The 18,380-nt window shown below is 41.1% G+C and overlaps 1 protein-coding gene across 2 annotated transcripts in view; it reads right to left on the bottom strand.

Moving 5' to 3' along the window:
• Positions 1–18,380, bottom strand: part of WWTR1 (WW domain containing transcription regulator 1) — a 159,083-nt gene that overhangs the window by 50,773 nt on the left and 89,930 nt on the right. For both annotated transcript variants that reach the window (XM_084875960.1, XM_084875959.1), the window contains exon 3: positions 16,298–16,434. In XM_084875960.1, coding sequence (XP_084732086.1) covers positions 16,298–16,434 — 137 coding nt within the window. The remainder of the gene's footprint in view (positions 1–16,297; positions 16,435–18,380) is intronic.

Genomic DNA, 18,380 nt, shown 5'->3' with positions numbered 1-18,380 from the left:
GAAGGTTTGCATGATCCAAGGCCATCTCTGGCAGAGAGACCTGGTGGCCCAAGAAGTTTTCCTCATATCACATCGTCTTTATGGAACATGCTGGTTAGAGCCAGTTGACCCAGGCAAACTCTGTCTCCCAATTCTCCACCTTCTGCAGACACGACCTTAACCAAGCGATCAAAGCCAATGTCACCCAGCCTGGACAACCTGACAGCATGCGCACTCAGCAGAACACACACCACCTCTGAGGTATTCCTGCCAAGGATGTATAACCTAAGTCATGAGGAAACACCAGACAAACCCAAATTAAAAACAATTGCCAGGCCTGTATGGCTCAGTGGTTGAGCATCGACCCATGAACTAAGAGGTTGCTGGTTCGATTCCAGTCAAGACACATGTCCAGGTTGTGGGCTCGATGCTCAGCAGGGAACATGCAGAAGCAGCTGATTGATGATGTTTCACTCTCATAGGTGTTTCTATTTCTCTATTCCTCTCCCTTCCTCTCTAAAAATCAATAAATATAAAATAAAATTTAAAAAATCTATAAAATAACTAAACTATACTCTTCAAAAATGTCAGGTCCAGAAACACGAGAGCTGAGAAATTATTCCAGGTAAAAATTAAGAAGACAGGACAACTAAATGCAATGCGTGATCCTCGACAGCTCTTGAACCAGAAACCAAAAGAGACATTAAGAACATTATTGTGCTAAGTGAAATAAGCCAGTAAGAGAAAGATAAATATCACAGGATCTCACACATTTGTGGAATATAATGAGCAACATAAACTGATGGATAAAAATAGAGCCATAGACAAAAAAGCATTGAACAGACTGTCCAACCTATGAGGGAAGGTGGGAGGTGAGGGGGTAAGAGATCAACCAAAGAACTTATATGTACACATATGAGCCTAATCAATGGACACAGACAGTAGGGGGGTGAGGGCATGTGCTGGGGGGTGGGAGCGGCCAGGGAGAGGTCAATGGGAGAAAAAGGAGACACATGTAATACTTTAAACAATAAAGAATTTACTCCTAACCAGTTTGGCTCTGTGGATAGAGCGTCAACCTGCAGACTGAAAGGTCCTGGGTTCGATTCTGATCAAGGGCATGTACCTTGGTTTTGGGCACAACCCCAGTCAGATATTTCTCTCTCATTGATGCTTTTAACCCTCTATCCCTCTCCCTTCCTCTATGTGACAAAAAATAAATAAATAAAATAAAATATATTTAAAAAATAAAAAAATTAAATTTTTTAAAAAGAACATTATTGTGATAAATGAAGAAATTTCAAACATGAAATGTAGATTAGACAATATTATTGTACCAAGATTCAATTTCCTGATTTTGATACTTCTACTGTGTTTATGTAAGAATACGTCCTTTCAGAAAATACAATCTGAAATATTTAGGATGAAGGAGCATTATGTCTTCAACTTAGTCTCAGAGTTTTCAGGGGGGGGAAAAAAGGCAGAGAGAGAGAGAGAGAGAGAGAGAGAGAGAGAGAGAGAGAGAGAGAGAGGGAGAGAGAGAGAGAGATGGAGAGAGAGAAGGCAAAGGCAAATCATAAACAATGAACAAGGGCAAATCTGGGCAAAAGGTACATGGGAGTTCCTTTTACTATACTTGAAACTCTTCTGTAAGTTTAACATTATTTCAAAATAAAAAGTGACATATTAATGAAATAAAAACAATGAAGAAAAAACTTCCCTATATATACCTTAAACTCCCTGGCAATTGACAATTCTGGCAGGGCCCAGAGAAACATTGTCATATCTGAGCATTGTCCTGTGGGTGATTTATCTTTGAGGAAACCCCCACTAAACAATGGTTGTGAGAACCAACTGGGATGTAGGGGAGGGGAGAGAACCCTGGTTGTAGTATGTTCCACATGATGCTGATACCTCACATTCACTGTTCCTCCCAGCTCCCCCTACCCCCAAACTCAACTGCTAATGAAGAAATAATGGGTGAAGATGGTCAAAAAATACAAGCATCTAGTTCTAAAAGAAATAAGCCCTCGCCGAAACCGGTTTGGCTCAATGGATAGAGCGTCGGCTTGGGGACTGAAAGGTCCCGGGTTCGATTCCGTCAAGGGCATGTACCTTGGTTGCAGGCATATCCCCAGTAGGGGGTGTGCAAGAGGCAGCTGATTGATGACTCTCTCTCATCGATGTTTCTAACTATCTCTCTCCCTTCCTCTCTGTACAAAATCAATAAAATATATTTAAAAAAAAAAAAAAAAAGAAAGAAAGAAAGAAAGAAAGAAAGAAAGAAAGAAAGAAAGAAAGAAAGAAAGAAAGAAGCCCTGGGAGTGTAATGTACAGCATGGTGACTATCCTATATGATAAAAGGCTAATATGCAAATCAACCGAATGGCACAACCACTGGTTACTATTGAAGTATAGGCACTCCATCTTGTCCCCATAACCTCTATGCTGGGAAAAACTGCTGTTTGAAATTTTCCACTAAACATAAATAGTCCTTTGTTTTGTGAATTAACTCTGCTATTCTTGGCTTCTGTAAACACGCTTGCTTGAATAATAGGGAAAATAAGCTCAATTATCTAGCCTTGCAAGCCGCTCTGCTGCCGTCCCTGGCTACTCCCAGGCCAGGTGTCATTTAGTTATCTGAATTATGTTGTACTCAAGGTTACTGAATTGTGCTATGCTAAAGGCTACAAGCTTCCTGCAAAATATCTTCCAGTACATAGGGCTCTTTGTAAAGCCCACAAAAGGTCCAGAAATCCCATATTTGGGGGACAAAGAGACCAATGGGGTATAAAGAAAAAGTTTCCTCCGTGTTGTTTTGCTCAGACTTTGAGAAACAACTCCTCTGAGACCACTAGAGTAATAAAGGCTCCAAAATTCAGTTTACTGATTGATTAAGACATCCTCTATTTAGCTCGCTGATTTACAATATAACCATATGATGGGCACTGACCACTAGGGGGTAGACGCTCAACGCAGGAGCTGCCCCCTAGTGGTCAGTGCGCTCCCACAGAGGGAGCACTGCTCAACCAGAACGCCTCTGTGGCAGGAGGACTTCCCTTGAGAGGTCCTGGACTGTGAGAGTGTATTGCCAGCCTGAGAGACCACCCCAACCCCCGCCCCCTGCCAGTGCATGAATATCACGTACCAGGACTCTAGTAGTTAATAATACTGTTCTGCATATTTGAACCTTGCTAAGAGAGTAGATCTTAAAAGTTCTCATCACAAGGAAAAAATGTGTAACTGTGTGCTGATGGATGTTAACTGGATTTATTTGCAATACATACTTGTATCGAATGTTGTATACCTAAAACTAATGTAATATTATATTTCAATTATATCTCATTTTTGAAAAAGAGGAGCAAAAGTCTCATTTTCAAAAACAGAGAGCCTGGGAAAACAGGACAAAATGCTGCCTTCCAGGACTGGTTGGGACAGTCTTTCAGCTCTGCACAGCTGTGCCTGACAAGGCAGGGAACTAAAGAATTACATTTCCTTGGAGGGAACTGGGAGTTGTTGACCCTAAAGCTCGAGGCTCTGCTATCAAAGGGTCTCACTTCCCAGGGTCACAGCTGAAGAAATTGGGCATGGCATCTTAATAGAAGGAAAAAAACAAGCTGAGGAGGGCAAAGTTGAGGCTGGAGAAGGAACTGGCAGATGCAGACATATGGCAGTATGCTCCAGAAAGGAATGTCTCAGGCCACAGACATCCTATTTTAATAGTTTGAACCCTGGGATTCCTTCAAATTGCAGGGGAAAGCTTTGTGCTTAAAACTGGAGTAGAGTCAGAGGGGATGGCATAAGCAAATGTAACAAGTGGTATGTCAGAGGAACATCCCTTGTTCACTGTGTCCCAGGCAGTAGCAAAAGAAAAACAACATAAACGATGTAGGCAAGGAATACAGAAACCTTCCATGTACATCAGCCCTGAGTGTCCATTTTATTAGGATGAGATGACCCAATTTTATTTGGGGAGAAGTTATAGTTCCATTCTAATTAATTCAGGAATTGTGGCAACTGATAAGGGTGGAAAGAGAATATTTTTCTTGATAGTTAAAAGTGTGAGCTCTGAAGCAGCTAAATGAAAGTCTTGGGAACCAGGACTAAATTAGTCACATCAAATATTGTTTTACTTTATTTTTCTCCAGCTCTGCAAATATTTAACTCTTGGCAAAATTGCAAACTCACAACTCACTCTTCACTTATGTCTGAGAAATATAATACTGGAAAGGAAAAGGATGAAAATAATATGGAATGAAATGCATAACATGTAGTACTGGGGAGCAAAAAAAAAAAAAATTCAAATGAAACTTCCATTTATTGCTTAGTCAAAAACATATGGATAGCAAGCTGAAGAACAGAGCTAGTGGGAGAGCTAGGTGCTTGGTTAGAAATGTATTTTTTGAAGCAACCTTAAATCATTTTTTCTAAACAAATCCCTCCCCCAACACATACATAATGCATCTGCAAACAATTATTTGTTTAGTTCCATAGAAGTGAACCATGTCAAAATTTAATTTTATAGGAATAATTATGCTTTGCTAACAGACATCCCAAAGAAACTGGAAAAAATGAGGGAATTAAAAGCACAAAAATTTTATATACAAGAATTTTGCTATAACATCAATTATAATGGTAAAATATAGAATCAGCTTATATGTCTCTCAGTAGAAGAAATGGTTGGATAAATTATGGTAGAGCCACATAATAGAATATTGTACAGCCATTAACAATATATAATGTTTATAAACAAAAAATCTTCCTAAGTCCATTAATAACTTTAAAAACAAAGAAATCAAAAAATGAGAATCTAGTCTGTACATATCAAAATTAGTTGGTTTGGCTCAACTTTGGCCTGTGGATTGAAGGGTCCTGGGTTCAATTCTGGTCCAGGGCACATGCTCTTGGGCTCGATCCCAAGTAGAGGGTGTGCAGGAGGCACCCAGTCAATTGTTTTCTCTCACCATTGATGTTTCTATTTCTCCCTCTCCCTTCCGCTCTGAAATCAATAAAAATATATATTTAAAAATGTAAAAAAAGAAAAGAAAGAATTCTAAAGACTAAAAAGCGTGATCATGGACATTACTGGCCAGAGTAGGGGGAAGAAGCACTTTGTCCCACTGATGGTAGGGGTAGGAGTATTATATAACTTAGTGTAACCATTTTGGAGGGAAGTGGAACATCTTTTACAACTTCAAATGCATATATTCTTTGACTCAGGAATTCCATTACTGAAAATTTTCCTTTACATAAACAGCATATAAGAACTTATGTATAGGGATGCACTCTGTAGCATTTTTAATAATAGCTAACAATCAGAAAAGAACCTAAATATCTACCATAAGGGACAGGATAAATAAATTACGGTATATCAATAGAGTGAACTATTATATATTGTTAACAAAGAATAATATATCTACAAGTCCTAATTTAGAAAATTCTCTAAGATATATTAAGTTGTAAAAAGACAACTTATATATTCAAGCATGCATGTGTATATAGAATATTTCTAGAATCTCACTCAGGGAGCTGGTAGCAATGTTTCTCTGGGGAGGAAAGAAAGGCTGAAGGTTCTAAAAAGAATTTGACAAAATCCAGCACCCTTTCTTGATTAAAAATCTCAGCAAGGTGGGAATAGCAGGATCATATCTCAACATAATAAAAGCCACATATGACAAACCTACAGCCAACATCATACTCAATGGGCAAAAACTAAAACCATTTCCCTTAAGAACAGGAACAAGACAGGGATGCCCACTCTCACCACTCCTGTTCAACATAGTGCTGGAAATACTTACTAGCCATTGCAATCAGACAAGAAGAAGAAATAAAAGGCATCCAAATTGGAAAATAAGAAATAAAACTGTCCTTATTTGCAGATGACATGATACTGTACATAGAAAACCCTAAAGATTCCATCAAAAAATTATTAGACTTCAAAAATGAATTCGACAATGTAGCAGGATACAAAATTAATGCCAAGAAATCTATGGCATGTCTATACACCAATAATGAACTTATAGAAAGAGACTAAAAAAGCAATCCCAATTACCATTGCACCAAAAAAACTACGATACCTAGAAATAAACTTAACTAAAAAGGTAAAAGACCTACGCATGGAAAACAATAGCACTGAATAAAAACAGCTAATCAAAAATATTGTAGAAAAATCGTTATTGAAATGGAAAGATGCTTCATGATACATGATACATGAGTGGGGGAATGGTGAGGGGAGGAGACTACAAAAAAAAAAGAAAAAGAAAAAGAAAAAAAGGACTGTAGAGGCCTTTCCAACCATTTTTACTTACATTTGTATTGAAAAAAGGCAAATATATGAGAAAATGTTAGTATGTTTTTGAATGGTCAGATTAGTGTTTTATATTTTTCTCGATTTTTTGCTGATCAGCATTTTCTACAAAGACCAAACAGTAATTACATAACATGGGGAAAGAAGATTCTTGAATCTTGCTGCCTCAGAACACGTTTAGAATCTTCTTTTTTCTTTTTTTTTTTTCTTTTTTTTTTTTTTTCTTTTTCCTAAAAGCAGGAAGATGGGTTATCTCCCTCTTTTCAGCACTTAATGAGAAGGTGCTGAAAGACTATGAAGGCTTTTGTTTTCCTGGTTTCTTTTATGGTGTTATTTTGCTGACCCCATCAAAATTACTCAGAGTCGAGCATTGCGGAACAGCTGCCCCTGACCACCAGCAACTGCAAGTCACCAGGGAATAAATTTAGACTTCCAGAAAGGAAGACAAGATCAATCTTCCAGCTGAATAGGCTGAGAGAGGTGGTGGTCAAGACACAGGTGGATAGCATCACCAGGGGGTCCCAACGAGGAGATCTAAGTGTCCAAATGCCACTCGGCACTAATCAGTTTGGAACAAGTGACGAAATGACAAACCATCCCAGAATTCCTCTGCCTCACGTTAGGCAAAATGCGCCACAGCAAGTAAGCTCCCAAGGGCACGCTACTGGAAGTCAGGCAGCACTACCTTTAAAACCCTCTGCAGCAGAGGTCCACAGGTTGGTGAAAAGAACAGACTCCATTAAAAATAATTTAAAATGAAGGTAGTGTGCACAAAGAAGTGACTAAGGAAAAGCTTGATCTGCCTCCATCTCCTTCCTAATAGGCTCTGCTCTCCTTCAGGGCATGGACGCCCTCTGGAACTTTAGGCCTGCGTATGACTGAACTTCCAGCCAGCTCTCAGGAAGCCACTTTAAAGGCAGGCTCGCACAGTTACCTGCGAATTTAAACAATACAGTTCAATAATCTGAATCCGAAAGCGAACGTTTCACTGAGCTTTTGAAGTTCACTTGGTATGACTGGGATCAAACTTTCTGGAAAATGGTGTCAGCGTTCACAGACCCAATGTTCTTGTGTACACTAAAGCTGACAAGTGCCAAAATGACAAATATTGATGCCACATTAATTTCTATTTTGGACAAAGAAGTTAATCAAAAGGTTGGTAGGCATCCTTGGAGTTCTCTTCAGCTAACTGCTTAAAGACTAAACATCTGAGTCAGTTTCTGCCATTTCTTATGATAGCATTCTCCACTCATGGTGCTAAAACACACAATTCTATTGTGGTTCCTACACCTGGCTGACGGCCAGAGTCATCTGGGCACATGAAACAGCACCCATTCCCAGACCCCACCCTACACTGTCTGAATCAGGCTTTCCCAAGGTGGGGCCCAGGCAGTCTTCCTCCTAGCAGCAGCCCATGACTGTCCTTCGGGGAGCAATCAGACTGCTGGGTTCTGAAGGTGTGTGTCTGACAAATGTCCCATCGGATACAACTAGTGCTGGCCCTGGATCCCACCTGAAGAAACACTGATCTTAGAGACTAAAAAATGACTTGGCCACAAACAGACTGTGTTGACTCTCGAGGCTTGACAATTCAAAGTTCTGTCCGTATTGCTCACGGGGGAGTGGGGTGGAGGGGCCAGACATTGCATCCTCCTCTCCCACCATAAAAACCACACCAAGAGGTTCTCCTTTTCTTCTTCTAGCTATCATAAAAGAGACATAATCATATTACAGAAAAAAATAAAGGAAATCACCCCCAATCTAAAAGTCTTACTATACTATTGACATTTAAAATGCACACCTGATTTACTTAATACTGTACATTTATTTTACAAAGTGGTAGAATGCCTTTATTCTAGCTGTGCTACATAATGCCCTTTGGCCAGAAGCTAGAAATACACAGATGGAGAGCAAAATCCTGTGGGAAGAGAATCCAAGCAAAGTCTTTTTATAAAAAGTAAAATTATAATCATGGCATAAGCCCTTTGCCTGCTTTTTAAAATTAGACTGACATAAATTTTTTGTGCCACAAAATCCTTATAGCTATTTTTTAAAAATAAATCTTTATTGTTTAGATTATTACAAATGTGTTTCTCTCCTCCCCCCCTCAATTGCTCCCCTCCACCAGTTTCCCTCCCCACCCTCTGCCTTTTCCCCGCCCCCCATTGTCCTCATCCATAGGTGCACAGTTTTTGTTCGATCTCTTCCTGCACCCCCCATTCCCCTTTTCCCCCGAGAATCATCAGTCCACTCCCCTTCCATACCTCTGATTCTATTATATTCAACAGTTAATATTGTTCATCAGATTTTTTTAATTTCCTTGGTTTTTAGATTCACTTGTCGATAGTTATGTATTTGTTGTTCATAATTTTTATCTTTATCTTCTTCCTCTTCCTAAATAACCCCCTTCAGCAATTCATATAATTCTGGTTTGGAAGTGATGAACTCCTTTAGCTTTTTTTTATTTGTGAAGCTCTTTATCTGGCCTTCGATTCTGAGTGATAGCTTTGCTGGGTAGATTATCTTTGGCTGTAGGTTCTTACTATTCATCACCATGAATATTTCTTGCCATTCCAGTCTGGCCTGCATGGTTTCTGTTGAGAAATCAGCTGACAATCGTATAGGTGCTCCTTTATAGGAGCTTTGCTCTTGCTGCTTTTAATATTCTCTCTTTGTCTTTTGCTCTTGGAATTTTAGTTATGATGTGTCTTGGTGTGGTCCTCTTTGGATTCCTTTTGTTTGGGGTTCTGTGTGCTTCCTATTGTAAGTCTATTTCTTTCACCAGGTGGGGTAAGTTTTCTGTCACAATTTCTTCAATTATGCTTTCGGTATCTTGCTCTCTCTCTTCTTCTGGGACCCCCATAATTCTGATGTTGGTACGCTTGAAGTTGTCCCAGAGGTTTCTTACACTGTCTTCAACTTTCTAGATTCTCTTATCTTCTTGCTTCTGCAGAGGAGTGTCCTCTGGCTCTTTGTGTTCTAAATCTTTGTCTTGATTCTTGCAATCTTCCATTCTGTTTTTAGGACTCTGTGTAATATTTTTTATTTCAGAGAATGTATTCTTTATTTCCAGTTGACCCCTTTTTATTTCTAGTTGATCCCTTTTCATATCCTCATAGGCCTCATTTATTTTATCGGCCTTTTTTAGGAAATTCTTGAAAAACCTTGTAACTGTAGTTTTGAACTCAATGTCCATTCTTTTCTTTTCCTCCATCTCCTTCCTTTGTGTCCTGTCTCTTGTCTGCATTTTAGTTGTTTCCCTGATTTGATGAATAGTTTTGTGTGCTAGGTGTTCTGGTAGAGCCCAGTAGCACAGCCTTTCCAGTTACCTGTGGTGGACAGTCTTGGTGTAGCCCTTTGTGGGCTGTGTGTGCAGTCTTGTTGTTAAGCCTTGCTTATTGTTGGCATCACTGGGAAGTGTTGATCTCCAAGCCAATTGGCTATGAGATCAGCAGTGTCTCAGCTAGGAGGGCTTCTGTACTCCGCTTGGATGGGGCGGAGTCTCGGGGTGGCACAGACAAGCTTTGGTTCCCTGTCAGTCTCTCCTTAGGAAAGTCCTATTCGTGGTGAGTTTCACAAGATTGGTTGCAGGCGCGCACACCTCTTTGGTAAAGGCACAGATAAACTTTGGATTCTGGTCAGTCCCTCCTTAGAGAAAGCCAGCCTCTGGGAGAGCTTCTGTGCTCAGCTTGGTTGGGGAAGAGTCTCAGGGTGGTACAGACAAGCTTTGGTTTCCCGCTGTCCTCTCCCCAAGTCCTGCAGTAATGGCCTCTGGCTTCACATACCTCCGAGAGATCTCTGCCCGCTGCCTGACAGACCGGCCTCTCCCTGACTTGGGCCATCTATCAGAGCAATAGGGTGATTCTGTTTTCCTCTCGAACAAGAAAGCCAGCCGCGCGTTAGCTGTCTGCCTTCTATGTGTGCCTGGAGTAAGCCAGCAGGGAACTCGGCCCACCCTCTCCACGAGCCAGGAGTAAGCCAGCAGAGAACTCTGCAGCCGCCTTTTCTCATGCACAGTTCTCTGCACCTTCACAGTTTCTGAGGGTCAGCGCACCTTCTCTTTCCTTCCCAGGTGGCAGAACCTCCTCCCAGCTAGCCGTCCAGTGCTTCAGGGCAATGCCTCCCCTGTTTTCCAGTTCTAAATTCAAAATTGTTGGGGTAGGCTGCATTCGGATGTCTACCCTAGGCTACCATCTTGGTTTCTCTCTATAGCTATTATTTTAATAGTAAAAATATATATTTATTTTTGCATTGCAGGCACTTAATGAGAGGGTGGCTACATTATAAATAATACATCTTTATGTACATACTTCCAAAGTATTCACCTAGCATTTGACATAAAAATTTTATCTTGAAGAATATCTTCATAGGAAAATTGTGGCATCAGTTTTCATGAGTCTTGAAACTTGTTAACAAATGAAGGTTTTCTACCTAAATTCCTAAATTTATAAAATTAAATCTACAAGTCTTTATACCTAATCTTAATACAATACCTAAACTTAATATATCAAGATAAATGAAAACTGATCTAAATAAAAGATTCATGCACATTAAGATAAATAAAACATGCCATGACAAAACAAGGTTAATTTCTTTATATACTATTTTATTGCACAACAGGAACTGAATCGGGCCCTGGCTAGGTAGCTCAGTTGATTAGAGTGTCGTCCTAATATGCCAAAGTTTCAGGTTTGTTCCCAAGTCAGAACACACACAGGAGTCAACCAACAAATATAAAAGTAAGTGGAATAACAAATCAATGTTTTCCACTCTCCTTCCTCTCTCCCTAAAATCAATCAACCAATCAATTGTTTTTAAAAAGAGGAATTAAATTAGTTGATAATTTGTTTTCATTTCACAAATTCCTTAAAAGCTTTAAAAGAAAAAAATGGTAATGAATCTCCTTTTGGGAAACCCAAAGAGCAGTCTACAATAATGATGACTCAGTGGAGTAAATTTTGACAATAGATGGCTTCCACCAAATCTATCTAAGAAGAAATTATAATATTGATTTTCCACAGAATTTAGAAAAAAAAATGTTCCTTTTTCTTCTAATCAAGGAGGTGGGAGGAAGTTTTTGCACCTGTAACTAATACATACTAATATTGAATATATACTACAAATGAAAAATAAAAAAAAACAAAAAACACCCTTTTACCAGAACACTTTTCCTCTTTCCCATACCCACCAGTCTTCCTTCCTTTCCATAAACACCCACTTTCCACCACCCCAATCCTACCAGTCCCCCATCATTTTCACCCTCCCCCATAAAGTCTGAAAGTTGACAGTATATCTTTGGGTTTGAGTGTGCATGTGCTAGTGCACTTTAGGCTAATTTATACTGCAGAAACCATACGTTCAAAAATTATTGAGAAGATCAGAGCTAGAAAAAAACACAGTAGCCAGATGTGTCTGCCATGAACTCACCACATAAAATTGACAAGGAAAAAACAGAGGAAAAGAAATAGATATCCTACATAAAAACCTTCCACATACTTTAAGCAATGCCAGGCTATTTTATTTGCTTTTGATAAAATTGTTATGTGTCTCTGTATACTTCCTAAAGAGAAGAATGAGCCAACTTAGCAAGTGGGCATAGACAATTTTCTTTCCATCTTGTCTTGAAAAGTATGCCTTACAAAAAAACCACACAACCAAAAATGCATGCATATATTTGTAATTTGAAGTTCATAAGAAGATAGGCTTGAAGGACATCAACTCTGGCCTAGGGGATGGCACACCTTCAAAAAGAGGAAGTGTGTGAGCACACACATGATTTTTTAAAAATTCCAATAACTTAAAAAAAACATGTTGGCTGCACTTAAGCAAAAGTCTCTAAACTGGCTAGAGATGGCCATCTGGTAAAAGTTTTATACAATCTTTATTTTTTGTCCTGTCTAGGAGAACATTGGTGCCCCCAGCCAGGGCCTTACTTGAGCAAAAAGACCATTAACATGTGACAGGAGCCCAGCACATGGTTTATGACTGCTAGGATTATCACCAAAAAGGCAAAATTGTATGTGACTTTTCTTGGCAAAAAGATGAAGTTTTTTTTTTTTTTAAGATTTAAAAAAAATTGATTTGTTTACTTTTGTTTTCAAAAACGAGGAGAGAGAGAGAGAGAGAGAGAGAGAGAGAGAGAGAGAGAGAGAGAGAGAGAGAGAGAGAGAGAGAAACATTTATGTGAGAACAAAACATTGATAGGCTGCCTCCTGCACACCCCATACTGGATATAGAACTGCAATCCAGGCATGTGTCCTGATCTGGAATCAAATTCACAAGCCTTCACTGCACATGATGATGCTCAACCAACTGAGCCATTATGGTCAAGACTTGGCAAAAACATTTTAAAACATGGGGATGTGTTGTCCCAGCCAAGTTAGTAATGGGCAGAGTTCAAATTCTGACAGTCTGACCCCCAACTTCATGTACCCAACTTACAGGAAAAAAATTGTTGAGAAATTTATTTATCTATATCACTTATTATATCACAACTAGAGGAATATATAAAATTAGCTATGAATGGTACGAATTCTATCATCTGATAGTAATATTATTAACTGTATTTCTACATCATTTTCACACATAAATACCTCCTAGTGAAGGGATGTGTCATTTGTTATCTTTTTTGTCAGCTATATTCCATGAAAAGATCAAACTCCTAGATTCAAGGAGGAGGAAGAGAAGGAGGTAGAGGAGAAGCGGGAGAGGGAGGATATGTTCTGTTCAAAAGGTAAAAGAAAAAAAATGCAGTTGATGTAAAACAGACATTAAATTTTGATTTTATGTTTCTATATGCTAATATATATGGCATAGGTTATATCTATATATAAAAAAGCCTAAGCGACTGAACAACTAAAGAATTGGTCGACTGGTCACTATGACGTGCACTGATGTTCAACACAGGAGCTGCCCCCTGGTGGTCAGTGTGCTCCCATAACTGGAGCGCCATTCAGCTGACTGCCCTGCCCAGTCCTGCCAGCCCACCAGTCCGGCGGTAGCTCCTCACTCCCTCAGTAGTCCTGCAGGTCCAATCTCTGGAGAATGGGCCCGGGACATATGCTGACAGCGCCATCCACCTCTGGGAAGTCAGCCTCAGGCACCAGGGCTGCTTCCCCTCCCTAGATGCTACCACAAGGAAGAAACAACATAAAAACAGCTGCCAGGTGGCTCCAGACAAGTGGCATGAACATCAGCAGGATGGGTCTGTATCCCAGGCTGGCAAGGGCGACCCACCACCTCTCGACCAATCATGTTTCAGCTCCCCTACCCCCTCCTCAGGTCAGGTGCCAGATACAGGGCTCATGACTGGCAAGTGCTGATCAGGACTGACTGTGTGTGAGCCTGTTACAGGTGCAGCAGGGCCAGGATGAGAGGGAGCAGCAGGCAGGAGTGGCAGGCGGAGTTGGACTGTGGGGTTTTGGCCCGATCCCCACAGGCCACCGTAAGGGACCCCACCTGTGCATGAATTCACGCACCTCTAGTCCTATCTAATAAAGAGGGAATATGCTAATTGACCATTATGCCCTCACAAAGATGACAGCATCCACAGCCAATAAGGAGGAAATATGCTAATTGACTGTTAAACCCTCAAATATGGTGGTGCCCACAGCCACAAGATGGCGGCACCCAGTCCCCTCAGCCCCGCTGGGGCAGCAGGTGCAGCATGGCTGGGCCCATCCCCAGGCGGGTCTGACTGCTCCACACGCCTGCCTCCAGAGTCCCCCAGTCCCCTCAGCCCCCCAGCTCCCAGGACCAGCCCAAAGCACAGGCAAGCCTGGGGTCTCGGCTGATCCAAGGTGCAGGCAAGCATCGGATGTCAGCTGCCCAGCTGCCTAGCGCCAGCCTGAGGTACAGGCAAGCTTCAGATGCCAGCTGCCCAGCCATCCTGGGCCGCCCAAGGCTCAGGTATCCAGGGCCGGCCAAGGCTTGAGCTGCCAGCAGTGGCAGCAGCAGAGGTGTGATGGGGGCATTGCCTTCCCCTGATCACTGGGGTGCCTCCTGCCCCTAAGGGGCTCCTGGACTGTGAGAGGTGGCAGGTTGGGTTGAGGGACCCCTTCTCTCCTCCCCCCCTGCCCCCACCCCCGCTCCAAGTGCAGGAATTTTCATGCACCAGGCCTCTAGTATAATATATAAAAACACTGATATAGACCTATTATTCTAAATCTTAAAAGAGAGAGAAGGAAACAATCCGTTCTTTATATATTTAAAGATTGATATCAAAGAGCATAAACTACAGGCAGACCTATAGCTTGAAATAAAATGTTCTGAGCAAATAATTTATTAAGACCATATTGTGACTCTCTAAATTGTCCCAATCTTTGGTGTTTACTTTGCATTCCCCAGTATATTTCCATCTCCAGGACACATCTGTGATTCTCAATGGGCTAACAGCACACTTTGTAATGACAAATACTCAAATATTATTGGCAATCCCCAGAATGTGTATCATGAGTAATTTATTACCCCAAAATATTAGAAATCTGGAAAGATATTTTATTCAACCACAGGTAAACTTATTTCAGACATTCAGATTACAATTTCTTTAGATGTAGTTTATCATCAATTCAGGTGTGTATGCGCACGCGTGCATGTGTATAGGCAATACTCCCTATTTATACACTTTTTTAAAATTAACTGCAGTGTTTAATGTACTAGTAACACACTAATATCTAAATATCTATCAGTTTGGGGGCTGAATTTTTCAACCAGGTCCATAAAAGATTTTTTTTTCTATTATAGTGATTATAAAGTTAAGGTTAATACTTTATAATTGGTTTTTATAATATTCAATGAAAATTAAATTATTAAAGAAACCTTGAAACTACTCTAATGTTACCTAATATGTGGTTTCTTTACTGCATTTGGATCTGCTTTCTATGTGAGCTTTTATATCATATATTGGGAATAAATGACTTGGGAAGTTTTGGCTTGCCACTGCTGGTAGAAGCATTGATACCATTTTCCTTGATCTGCCTTTTAGACAAGTAACAGAACAGAAGTTATCCCAATTAATTTGCTTTTTGGATATATTTTACATCTGCAAGCTTTAAAATGGTAGGTCCAAACTTCCTGCAAGAACAGACTGTATATTTACTTTTAGTTGACTTGGTTCTACTTAAGTTCATGCTCACTCTGGCTAAGCCAGGGTATGGGGGCAGGGTGTCTAGCAAAAGGACTTCCATACTGCCAATCCAGCAGGAACTTCTTTTTACTCCAAAGTTAACTGTTCTGTGTATAAAGCAGTATTAGACATTTGCTCTTAAATGGGTATGTTATCTGAAAATGGTACCATCTTTTAGGAAATTTTAAAACTGCCATCTTATTTTTAGCCTTTGGGGGAGAATGACTACAACAAAAGCTGATTAGTTCTGTTGCTACAATATTTAATTCACAACTGGTTATCTCTACTGGGCAGAATTTTAGTTTTCTGAAGTAAAGGAAATTAGCAGAAGATAAATTCTTCTCAAATATAAAATCATACTTAAACTTTCTAAATGAAATGGCAAGTGAGTCAATTATCCCAGAGCAGGTATAGGAGAAGCCACCTGAAGGACATATAATGATAGAATGCATTCTAAAACCAAACCAACTTTGGTTCAACTCCAGCTCTGCTATCCGAAAGTGGTGACTTTGAGCAAGTTTCCTATCTACAGAAAAAAAAAAAAAGAAGGGGTTCAAGACCAGAATTGTACCCTTTGGCAGTCTTCAGGGACCAAATTCACAGAAAGCGGCTACGTGCCCTCCTCCTTGCTTTGGTCTGGATGAAGACAAGAGGCCTGTGTGATTTTTCAAAGAACTTCAAGAAAGGAAGTTGGAGGAGAGGCCAGACCAGTAGTGTAAACCCTACCCTAGGGTGGACTGTAGCAAAAAGGACAAGTAAAGAAGGCAAAGGCAGGAAAAAATGCTCTCTCGGTGCACAAATGGGCACCACAGCAAGCAGAGCTGCTTCTGAACCCATAGCCCCGCAATGGAACACCACATTCAACTCCAAGTCAAAGCATGGCTTACCGAGATTCGGCTGGGACACGGCCATGGGCCTCTGGGGCACTGGTGTGGAAGTGGCGGCAGGGTGAAGACTCATATGATTCAAGGGTTGATTCATCACCTTCCTAGGGTCTTGCCATGTGGTGATTTTTTCTATGTGACTAAAAGAAGGAAAACAATTATCTTTTTAATTTTCAGTATCGTTATCTTTATCACCATCACCAATAACAGCGCAACAGTCCATGACTTTGGCTCTTCTTCCTTTAGGACCTGCTGCCGAACAGCAGCTGACACATTGTACTTGGTTTCATCCACGGTCAGGTCACTTACCTAGCATCCAAATGGGGCTACACTGGGGATTTTGCAGTGACTCTCTGAACACAAGCCCATCACTAAGCTGTCCCAGATGCCCCTCTTAAAGGTAAAGCCTTACTGGGGACAGACAAACCCCAGCAGTCCTCACCACTGCCCAAGGAGCCTGCATTCCCAGCTCCTCGGGGACATCATTGCCATCCAATTAATGGGACTCCATGGTGTGAGCTCCTGTCCAGAAGCAAGGCCGCCAACCCTCCCACACTCGCAAACATATTTAATTAGCACCACTGTCCTCAGCCAAAGACCAGATCCTTGAAACCAACCTCATAACACTGATCTTACTGCATCCTTACAAAGTACGGCCTGTGAAATCCATCTTGGTGACACATTAAACCCTTGAGAGGCCTATGTTCTGCCATGCACAGTCACAACTGTGTGGCTGAGCAAAGCAGCAGTAAGCACTAGGAAGTGCAGAGGGCAGGGGCACCAGACTAATAAGACACCTCGATGCTGAGGCACAGAGGCCTCTGAGGGAGAAAACGTTAGACTGAGTTATGTACAACTACCGCTGTTGTTATTATGACCGTCCCAGAGAAAGTAGCACAACAAGCTTCTGCCCAGTTTCTGACATGTCCTTGGAAGGATGGACGGGCCGCTCTACCTAACTGGCTCCCAACCACATCACAAGTTATTCTGGGTGCCTTGGTGCCTTATATAAACCCCGCACCACTCCACGACTCCATCTTTTTTAAGAGTTTATTACATTTTTATTTACAGATGAGCATATTCACAGCCCTTTTTTAGGTACTGTATCAGAGGTTTTCTATATTTATCAGAGACAGAAAACTGATAGCAGAAACTGAATGCCAGCCCTTTGTTCTGGGCCTTACAATTGGCTGCACTCCCCAACACAGTTTGCAATGCCAACCCCCAGGCACTATTGACCCTGCTAGATGCACAGGCGAAAAAAGGTATTTTCTGTTGCTTGTTTCCACATTTGTTTTTCACTTTTTTATTGATTTCAGAAAGGAAATGAAAGGGAGAGAGTTATAGAAACATCAATGATGAGAGAGAATCATTGGTCGGCTGCCTCCTGCTGGGGATCGAGCCTGCAACCTGGGCATGTGCCCTTGACCAGAATCCAACCCAGGACTCTTCAGTTTCCAAGCCAACGCTCTATCCACTGAGCCAAACCAGCTAGGGCTACATTTATTTTTATTTTAAAATATATTTTTAATTAATTTCCAAGAGGAAAGAAGAGGGGGAGAGAGAGATAGAAACATCAATGATGAGGGAGCATTGATAGGCTGCCTCCTGCATGTTCCCTACTGGGGATTGAGCCCACAACCCAGGCATGTGCTCCCCACTACCACTGAGCAATCGGCTAGGGCCTAGCCGCTAGGCTGTTTCCTCACAATTAAATGCTGCCACTGCCCCTGCTAAATCCTCTTCAGATTTCCCCATCCTAGACTGGAGGCTATTGCCTTGGGGAACTCATCCATTACCTTGATTGAAAAGTTGGATATATCCCAAGAATACTTTAAATGAGTGTGAGTTTTTTTAAAAAAAAAAAAAGGGGGGGGGGCGCCTGGGAAAAAAGGTGGGACTTCTGCATTTCAGTACTATAGGAGCCATTAGCAGTCTTCGAAGAAATCAATGATGAATTGGGAGTAATGAAGTGGCTCAGTTGGTTGGAATGGCATCCCCTACACCAAACAAAGGCTGTGTGTTGGATTCTAAGTCAGGGCATGTATGGGAGGCAACTAATAGATATTTTTCACACTGATGTTTC

Source organism: Pipistrellus hanaki (assembly GCF_964339955.1).
Source record: "Pipistrellus hanaki genome assembly, chromosome: 2".
NCBI classification, from domain to species: domain Eukaryota; kingdom Metazoa; phylum Chordata; class Mammalia; order Chiroptera; family Vespertilionidae; genus Pipistrellus; species Pipistrellus hanaki.
This window is presented reverse-complemented; position numbering and strand designations above follow the sequence as displayed.